Genomic DNA, 10,421 nt, shown 5'->3' on the forward strand with positions numbered 1-10,421 from the left:
AACACAAAAACATATTGATTAATTTTCTTTCAAGATAAATATTTTTTCAAAACTTAATAAATTTACCTGAGAAAACTTGAGTTTTGGCGAGGACATAGCGATTTTCCACTTCCACCTTTAAAATTAAAAATGCAAGTTTATAAATTTAAAAACTAATTCTCTTTTATTTTCTCAATGTTTTATTAGAAATCCTTATATATATTTATTATAAGCTTAATAAATATTAATATTACAAGTTTATATATATATATATATTTATTAAGCTAAGTATCGAAATATTATTACAAAATAATTAGGTATATAAAATATTAATATTTCTGGATTGAAACCAAATATATACCTAATTAAAATATAAATACTTCTGTGAAGAAGTTGTAAGAAATTTTCTACGTCTTTATTAGGGGACTAGAGGCCTACCTGGACATTTTCTGGTGTTGGACCGCCAATTATACCATCAAATAATTGCCGTGTTTGATAAGCCCGATACGGAAAGGTGGCTGAAAAGTAAACAACCAAAATACTTAGCTTGATAAAAGTTAACAGAAAATTACTTTTTCAAAATCATTCTTTTATAAATGGCGAGTATTACTAATAAAACATTGAGAAGATAAAATTTAATTAGTTTTCAGATTTTCAAATTTCTGTATTTTTTAAATCTCTGTTTTTAATTTTAAAGGCGGAAAAGGAAGATCCCTATGTGTGTACCAAAAAAATGTCGTGTTTTTGGATACCAACAATTGCGATATCCCAAAACTTGTCCGTCCAAAAGTTGCATTGAATTTTTGTAAAGTTCTTGCCGCTACAATTTTTTTGGCAAGCTAATTACGGACAATGTTAAACAACAACTTCAATCTTCTGCGATCAGAGTATCTCTGATCTATTCAGATAAAATCAATTGAGTAAATTAATGTTTTTTTTTACTATATTTGTCTTGAAAAAAGTTTAAGCAATATATGTGGGCATATGTTTCTCATAAACCTAATCTAAGCGATATGAAAATTGACACAAGGATGGGTATATGGACGTTGGATAATACCGCTGTCGTTTTTGTGACAAGTGCGTACGATTTTATCTTACCAAATAATCATGATTTTAATTCATATCACTTTGTAGATCATCTTATTTTAGATCCGAAGTTAAGATGTTTATTTTAGTACAACAAAAAGAAAGATTAAGATCAAATAGTGAATTTATTTTTTGAATTGGTCTAATACATTTCATCAATGTTCTTAAATCCGACTGAGACAACAAATTAAAGTAATGTCTGAATCATCGGAACAACCCAATTCAACCGTAAATTAATTAGACTTAAAATTTTAAATATATTTATTGAAATTGTATATATAGTTTTATAAAAAGAAATATACCATATTTGACAAAACATATGAAATTCTGATTGAAAAAAAATTAACCTAGGGTAATCCTCCGTGCGAAGGACCACAATGGATCATATGGATTAATCCAATGTAAACGTTCCACGTGTACAGTGATTTCGTTTTGCCGCTTCCCGTTCTTAACCGCCAGTTGAAATTTAATTTCTTGTCTGAATTGGTTTGCTCAAACCGACAACTTGAACCAAATTAAGATACGACAACGTTTTAATTTCTTTTAACAGTCTTCATTGGAGTCGTTGAAGTGTCGTACTTTCTTGTGTACTCGTACTCTGTCAACTTTAGGTATTTTCTTCATTGAGGCTTGAACTTAAATATGACAAAGATGATGTTTTTACCAGGCACCATTATGTTCCAATCGAACTACAATTAAGGGTTTTAGCTCTTTGCCAACAATCAAAACAAATACAAGGCCATTGTTGGATTCTCACATATCTAACCTTTTTTGTTAGATCACTTGGTCTCTATCTCTCACACATATTTGGTTTCTTTGTTCTAGAGAGATAACAAGAACCGTTTTTCCCCAAAGACTACATTGTTAATCTTTTGGATGATTGTCTCTTACAACCACATAATCTATTTATACTACTCTTAGTTGTTTCAACTTTAACCTAATACTCTTCTTAATAAACAAAACCCATTAACACATATGGGCCCTAATTACTTTATGGCCCAATGGCCACTTTCTTCTTTCCTCATCTTCCTCCTCCTACGACAAAACACTTCTTCTTCTCTTCACTTTATGCTTATTCTCCTTTCTTCATCATCTTCATCTTCTCACACTTCTCTTTGTCTTTTCTCTTATGTAGGATTAAGTAATGAATCAACTTCCAACATGACTTAAACTATAGTACATCACAGAATCTAATGAGGCGTACTTGTATTTTTCTTTTTCTTGCCGAATGCTTGACTTTTGCTTTCTGATTCATCATCATCCTCACTGTCATCACTGGCGTTCTTACTAGAACCAGCGGATTCTGCAACCGATCTTGCATTATTTCTTTTCCCTGCAGCAAACTTGGCTTCTAGTTTCTGATCGAGAGGGTCGTCTGAGGGTCTACGCTTTGTTTGTCGTGACACTTTAGCACCAAGTCCAAGCCTACGCAGGGGTTACCACAATACTTATATTCAGCTTCAGTTTCTCAAATGAAATGTAATTTAACATGTAAAAAGATATTTGCGTTCACCTGTGTGGTCGTTCTTCTTGTGCAGTCTCGATAGGATCATCATCTGCGGACCTCGTCATATTGGCAACCCACTTCTCAGCCTGCAAAACGCACAAACTCAAAGCGGTGAGATGAAACCAAATTATATGGACGCAAGTAAGCAATTTACAAATATATTTCATTGATCAAATGAAAGATCTAAATTATTAGCTTTGATTCAGGGACTTTGTGCTTCAAGAAGGAAAAAATCTTACAAGTTTTTGTGTCTTATCTGTTTTAAGAATCAGTGGAGTTCCCTTCTTCTTTGCCGTTTCCGTTGTCATTGCTACTAGAGTACCACCACCACTTCCTACAGTCCAATAAGTGATATGCTTACATTACTCAGTAAGACAAGTTCACAAGCGAGTTTTTCGGTAAACTGGTTAAATCGAAGTCACATTGGCCAATCACTAGTTGATTGCAATATAGTTTCGAAGACAAAAGCAATGTTATTCCTCTTTTACCAAACTTTTCGAATTGGTCACTAAACTTAATCCCTAATGAGAGAATAGCAACAAGCGATGATTTTTATGGTTTAAAATCCACTAAACCTCTCCCCACAGAAACTATGTGACACAATTTCATCACAAATGGAATCATTAGATTCACAAAGACAAATCAACAAACACCTTCCGTGCATATCCTAAGTAAACCAAACTTTAAGCTAGAGAGCCGCGAGTAAAGTCATTCACGAACAAGAACACACAGATCTTTGTGTGGATTAATGAAAAATTACCAGTTCAAAAAAGAAAATTTGCGCCTCCGCCAAACGTACTTCTTCTCCACAGATGCCGACGATTATTAGCTCGCGATTTATCTGAGCTAATATTCGGAGTCGTCCAACAAGTTTTTTGATAACCAAATTAAACCGATGTTCGATTTCAGTTTCTTCGGCATAATTTTGGTTCGGTTCGGTTCGGTTTGGTTAACTGAAATGGGCACGACAGTTTACTCGTAAGCCTGCGACTATGAGCTGAACGGTTAATTCGGTTTCGGTTTCTCGGTTTATTCGGAATTTAAAACCTATTCCGAATAGAATGGACTAATAATTCGGTCCGGTTCGGTTCAATATTAAAAGGCGAAAACTTCTCTTCTTCTTTAATAATGAAACACGATCACGACAATAATCAAACAAACCTAAAACCCCAGAAAAATTCATATCACTAATGATTACACAACAACAACTGAAACCAAAATTAGCCACAAACGATACACAATTCAAGGAAAATAAACAAACTCTAAGAGATATTCAGAACAAAATTTGGTGTCGATGAGTTCAATATTCTTCTGCGAGCATATGGATCGTCGAGATTTTGATATCACGGTGCAGATACTCACTACATTGATCCATGGGTCTGGTGTAGCTCGGAACAAGATCAAAACACGCCAATTGTTCGATGAAATTCCCAAGGGAGGTTTAACACCTGATTGCGGAGCTTATAATGCTTTGATGTGAGTGGTGCAATCAAGGTGATGAAAGAGATGGAAGAGAAAGGAATTGAGCCTGACAGTGTAACTTTCCACTCGATGTTTATCGGAATGATGAAATCGAAAGAGTTTGGATTCAACGGGGTATGTGAGTATTACCACAAAATGAAGGAAAGATGTCTGGTTCCAAAAACACCAACGGTAGTGATGCTGATGAAGCTGTTCTGTCAGAACGGTGAAGTCAACTTGGGATTAGACCTTTGGAAGTATATGTTGGAGAGAGGGTATTGCCCTCATGGCCAAGCATTGGAACTACTTACCACTGCACTGTGTGCTCGAAGAAGAGGCAATGATGCATTTGAGTGCTCGAGGCAAACAGTGGAGAGAGGAAGGTGCGTTAGCGAACCAGTCTATCGGATGTTAGAGACCTCATTATCAAGTAACAACGAGTTGAAGAAACTAGAAGAACTCAAGGGAAAGATACAAAAACTTCATAGCTTTTTGCCACCTCCTGGAACACAGCTAATCTAGAAAAGAGCTTCACTGTAATCAGTTCTTGTTTGCAGACCAACCAAATTGAGAGACTAGTATGTTGATTCATAAATTTTTTGTCACCCAATTTTGAGATTTGTAATTGGGGATTGTTGTTTATGAACCAGGAAGACAGTATTGTGTGTGAATCAGACAAGCTTGTGATTTTACATGAACAACAGAAACAAAGGACCAAGTTTTTTGAGCCAAGAGCAAAGTAGACAGAGTTAGACATTATATGGCTACAGATTTACAGCTAATAACATCTATATCATCATCCCAAGTCTTTGGTATAGAAGAACACACCATTACTCCGTTCATTGTCGTCTTCCTCACATTCTCAACATCAATCACCACAGTAGAGCAATCCTTACCAATCACAAAGATACTATTTCCAATAGAAACAAGCCGACAAGGCTGCTTCATCACCAATTGAGATAGCTTCCCGATACGAATCCACATTCTTGTTTCCTTGCACCACATTGTTAGCGTAGCTCCAAAAGTTTGATCCAAAACATAGAGCTCATCTGCCACAACAACTGCTGGACCTCGCCATCCTGATGCCATATCATCATCCATATGTTCCCAAATCCCGCTAGATGCACTATAGACTGCACTGGAAGATCCACCACCACCACGCCGAATATAAATCCTTCCGTCCATAACAAATGAATCTTCTATTTCAGGGACATCAGAACAAGATTTGCAGGTTCTGGTCAAAGGATCATAGATGTCCCAAGTTCGTTTAGCGTTTGGATTCAATCCTAGCCCACCAATTGCTATAATTTTTCCATCCAGCGTTTCACAAGCAAAGTAGCATCTGCATATGCAATCGGAGGAAATTAAGGCTGGAAAGAACAATATCAAGTTGGTTGCTAATGGCAAGATTAAGAATCCTAAGAGAAGTATAATTACCAATAATCCCAAAACTTAAACATTTCCTTTGGCGGGTTCTATCACAAGCTTTGCCTACTATGACCCGATTAAATACTAGAGGTATGCATTTAGACCCCCGTTGTCCACAGTGTGGTAGGGCAGACGAATCAATCAACCATTGTCTCTTTACATGTCCTTTTGCCATTTTAACATGGCGGCTATCAAACATTCCACTAGTACCTTCACACCTCTCGTCGGCTAACGTTGAAGATAATCTTTCTAATATTTTACAACTACAACAAGGCATTGGTATCTCAGAGGAGAATAAGGTACTACCTTTCTGGCTACTATGGCAAATCTGGCGAGCTCGGAATAATCTGGTATTTAATAAAGTAAGATGCAGTCCAACAACGGTTACTCTGCGAGCAAAGGCTGATGTAAAGGAATGGTTTCAAGTGAATAAAAATGAACTTCCCTTTACCAAGTTTCCTAACCAAATGACATCTTCATCGTCATCATGGATGAAACCTCCTTCTGACTTTGTTAAGTGCAACTTTGATGCCAAATTTGATGCACATACTAACTACACGAATGGTGGATGGATTATTCGGAACTATGAAGGGACAGCAATGGTTTGGGGTTCATCACGTCTGAATACTACGGGTTCACCTTTGGGAGCCGAAGCACAAGCGTTACTTTCTTCGATGCAACAAACATGGATCCGAGGATTCACCAAAGTATACTTTGAAGGTGATTGCAAGGTTCTGATTGATAACATCAACACTGGTCTATCGGATGTTTCTCTTAGTGGACTCTATGAAGATATCAAGTTCTGGACGGCTAAGTTTAAGGATTCTATTTTTGTTCATGTAAACCGATCTTGTAATCAAGTAGCTCATTGTCTTGCCCAATATGGGTCTAATAATTCTAGTTTTTATTCTGCAAGTTCTAATCCTCCTTTTTGGATGATAAACAAGTTGTATAACGATATTTCAAATTAATATAAATTATTTTGACGGAAAAAAAAAAAAAAAAGGTACCTTTTAGTTGAAAGAGAAGGTACTACGTCAAACCAAGTGTTTATAGCAGCATCATAGCAATAAACCTCATCAGTAGCATCTTCTAACCAACCACATCCACCCAACACAAACAGTCTCTTACCCAATGCTGCAAAACCCATGCCTTCTCTCATTGGGATATTCATGGATTCTTTTCCATGATCTTCTGGACGAGAACGGATTCAGCATGTGTAAGAAGACACCGCCAGATATGTCGCGGCAGAATGCATAAATCCAAGATTCAGCCAAGTTAAACTTGTTTCGATAATCGCAAAATTCATCACCGCACACGAAATCTCTCCATCTCCTTGAAACACATTTCATTGCCATGTGATATTCTCTTGGAACTCTAGCCAAGCAGGATTTCGAGATATCATCAGGAACTCCGCTTATAAGCGCAATTTGTGTCTCGTTTGATTCATCTGCACGTTCTGTCTCCTCTACTATACACGCCATTGTGAAATGATTCTAGAAAACTCTGTTCATGGCCAAAAAAGAAACAAACACTGGCTCAGATATGGCTAATCCCTAAACTAACTTAAAGTAGCAATTTACATAAGTGATCTTTGTGATCAAGAGCAGTATACTCAAGATCTTTGAAGATAAATAAGAGCATTGCCATAACAACAAATCAAACAGTCGAAGAAGAAGAAACAGATCGAATTCAAAAAACGCAAACCAATTATTTAGCTCTCACAGTCCAGAGATCAAACCCGTCAGAAATCCGTTTGTGAGCTTCCCGGCGAAGGAAGAAGAAGAAGAGAAGATCACTTTCTTCTAAGAACCACAACGACATCATTTCACTTGTATAAGAACAAAGGCAACCGATTTCGAACCGGAGATCCATCCAGCTTCCAGTTCTAGCCATGTCTTTTCTTACTATCTGATCTAAAGTGTGAGGGGAAGATGTAGAAAAGGTTAATAAGTGTGAGGGAACTGAACAGGTTGCCAACTTCTCCCAGAGTGGTTCAACATTTCCTGGAACAAGATAAACCATGAAATATAAAATTTCATTCAAGAAAAACAGAGAATGTGTTCACTTATCACATACACAAGCTGTCTAACCTTTTCTACATCTTCATCAACATTTTCAACTTCTCGGGAAACGGAAGAGCTACAAGTTTCAGATAATGGATCTATCTCACTCTCCTCTTCCTTGTCTATATTCTCAGTTTCATTCCCATAGTCTAAAACCATTTAGTAACATGTTGTCAGAACATTATTAAGATCTGTTTGGGATAGAAAGAATCATATCAAAAAGAGAAGAAGAAACAAATCACCTCTAGGAACAGAGACATCAATGGTAGACAATGTATCATCTTCTTTATCCGAATCTTCATCAATCAGATCATTTGTAGCTGAACTGGTTTCTGGTGTTTGCAGAATCTCTGGTTTCTCAGTTGTCTGACTTAGAGTACTAACCAAATTATGTGCCGGGATCAATCTAGGACTGTCTGCTGGTGAACAGAACTCATGGAGATAAAGAATCTTCCCCAGGATTCTTGGCACTTCCTTGTCTGGTAAATTCACATCTATATCTCCTTTTGCAAGCATTTCAGACAAGTGCTTCTTGGCTGCAATATATAAGCCAGACATAATCTTCTTTGAATCTTCGCTTGAGTAGATAGTCTCTTCTTTACCATCCTCAGACGTTCTTTCGTTACAGAACGGTTCTTCTTTATCCGAAACATCATGCTTCTCCTCTGATTTGCTCTGTATCTCTTCTTGCATATAACAGTTTTGGCTCCTCTTATTAACAGAAACATCACATGACTTCTTTCCAACAGCAGATTGGAGTCTTCTCTTGACTAAACCGATAAGAAAGCGAGAAAATGTTTTCCCGGTTTACGACTTGTTGCTAGTAGAATGCACTCCAGATGAAGAATCAACATCCAAAGTATTTGAACCAGGTTTCAAAACCACAATTGTTTTCGCAACTTGAGATCTGTTTCTCCTCTCTTCTAATTTCCATTTCCTGCTGAAAAAGTTAGCTTTCCTCTTCGGTATTACCACCGCCTCTTGCTTCGAGACAACTTCAGGCTTTTCTTCTTCTACTCTCTTAGAATCTCCCAACCTTTGAACATCTTCATGTGAAAGCTTCTTCTTGAGGAATGATTCTTCTTCAGAACCCAAAACATGAAAAGCCTCCAATAAGTCCTTACAAGTTTGAATCTCTCCTTCTTTCTGAGATATCAAATGTTTGATAATCTCTTTGAATTTCTCTTAAGATTCATCACCTAGACTCTAACAAACCTCAGTCTCTACATGTTCATCACCAGCGACCGAAACATGGATATCTTCCTCATCAACACTCTCATGAGAGCTCTCACAAGAACATGTAATCTGCTTCATTTCATTACCTGCATAAATGAGTAATACGATCAGAAGACTGATTATAACAAGAATCTTTTTTAGACTTAGACACATAATGTTAAATGAAACAAAAACCTAAAACTCTTTTGCTTCCACGTTTGTTATCCATCAAGAGACGTTTCTGGTTAGATCCAAAGAGACTAATGAACACCCACACACATCCTATACCATTGATACCTTCTCTTTCAAGATTTCACCGACAAATTTTCTCCATTTAACAGTTCACACTTAAATAGACAAGTGGTAGTAAGGAAACTGTTAATACAAGCAAAGAATATATAAACTTATGTCTGAATATAATAAAAAGATTCATCATGCAAGTGATCTGTTAAAACTCTGTTTTCATGATTTTTTCTCATCAGTCACTCAAACGCATTGTGATTATCACTGTTTATAATTCGATACCTTTCCTTTAGAAGCAAGTGACTTTTTTTTTTTATAATCATCGTGAAGAAGAAGAAGAAAAAAAGATAAAAGATAATACCTTTTAGAATCTGATCCTGATACTTGGGAAAATCTGATAATGCAGCTGGAGACTGATTAATTAGAAATTTTCTTTTTAACTTTTTAGCTGTTTTCCACGAAAAAAAAGAAGAAGAAGAAGAAAGCTTTCACCGGATAACGTTCGCTGTAATTGCGGCTTTAATATGAAGTAAAGCTCGAAAACACGAGGGCAGAGATGTTGAACACAGTAGTGTCTCAATTTAGATGAAAGAAGTCCCATATTTCTCTCACCAGAATATGAAACCACTGTGAAGATTAAAATAAATAAATAAAAAGAGTGAGAGAAAATAATAAAGATTTTATAAAATGGAGAATTAGGCATAAAGTCACACGAGTTGAATAAATTACTAGAAATAGGACGCCTACCAAAAAAAAAAAATTACTAGAAATAGGACCAAACCTAGATTATGAGAAAATGTGGAGATTGGATCAAGTTTCATCATTTATACACACATCTATGAAGCCAATAAATATAAAGAGTAAATATTTTTTTTTTTTTTTGGGGTTAATATTGACGTGGTTCACTTGAAAGTGCAGCAGCCATTGGAAACCTCGCCCATAACTCTATATCACCTACAAGAAAAATGGTTTTTCGTAGCATCTGTATAACGATGTCTAACTATTCTATAGCGTTTTGACAAGCGCTATATCTGCACCCGTCATAATAGGTCCGTCGCTTTCGATAGCGTCTTTTAAAACTGCTATCGTATCTTGGTCAAATATAGCGTTTTCTTTTATGTAATTGTATATTTTACCATAGCAATTATACTTTGTTAACCAGGACGAGTTAGTCTGGTGGTAAACGGCTTGCAGATGCAAGAACGGCCCCGGGTTCGATTCGCACTGGCCACCAGGGAATTTACATGCGGACTTGCTCTGGCGCCCGAGACCGAAGACCGTTACCTGGCCATGACCCACCTTCGGATGTGCGCCGCAATCGCGGCTGAGTCCGTGCCGTAAGGGTTCGGTCTCTAGTCTGGACCACTTCGGTGGGGTCAGGACACTCGGTTATCAAAAAAAAAAAAAAAATTATACTTTGTTACGAATTGTTTTAT

The 10,421-nt window shown here is 36.7% G+C and overlaps 2 protein-coding genes and 1 pseudogene across 3 annotated transcripts; all 3 read right to left on the bottom strand.

Moving 5' to 3' along the window:
* Positions 1 to 1,658: 1,658 nt before the first annotated feature.
* LOC9330104 lies at positions 1,659 to 3,434 on the bottom strand. Of its 2 annotated transcripts, XM_021013795.1 has the most exons (5): positions 3,333 to 3,434; positions 2,812 to 2,906; positions 2,579 to 2,658; positions 2,227 to 2,490; positions 1,659 to 1,806 (listed from the first exon to the last, which is right to left on the bottom strand). In XM_021013795.1, the coding sequence occupies exons 2-4, from the start codon at positions 2,878 to 2,880 to the stop codon at positions 2,256 to 2,258; spliced, it is 384 nt and encodes a 127-aa protein (XP_020869454.1). In that variant the 5' UTR covers positions 2,881 to 2,906; positions 3,333 to 3,434; the 3' UTR covers positions 1,659 to 1,806; positions 2,227 to 2,255. The 2 variants fall into 2 exon arrangements, with proteins under 2 accessions (XP_020869454.1, XP_020869453.1); XM_021013794.1 differs by lacking the exon at positions 1,659 to 1,806 and having other exon boundaries at positions 1,894 to 2,490; positions 3,333 to 3,433.
* Positions 3,435 to 4,720: 1,286 nt separating this feature from the next.
* Positions 4,721 to 7,231, bottom strand: LOC9327415 (F-box/kelch-repeat protein SKIP4). Its single transcript, XM_021013793.1, is given in 4 exon segments — positions 4,721 to 5,375; positions 6,472 to 6,627; positions 6,629 to 6,967; positions 7,169 to 7,231. Coding segments are annotated over 3 exon segments (1,059 nt in total). The 5' UTR covers positions 6,946 to 6,967; positions 7,169 to 7,231; the 3' UTR covers positions 4,721 to 4,789.
* Positions 7,040 to 9,076, bottom strand: LOC9330107 (annotated as a pseudogene).
* Positions 9,077 to 10,421: the final 1,345 nt, after the last annotated feature.

The sequence above is a fragment of the Arabidopsis lyrata genome (genome assembly GCF_000004255.2).
Source record: "Arabidopsis lyrata subsp. lyrata unplaced genomic scaffold ARALYscaffold_1, whole genome shotgun sequence".
NCBI classification, from domain to species: Eukaryota; Viridiplantae; Streptophyta; class Magnoliopsida; order Brassicales; family Brassicaceae; genus Arabidopsis; species Arabidopsis lyrata.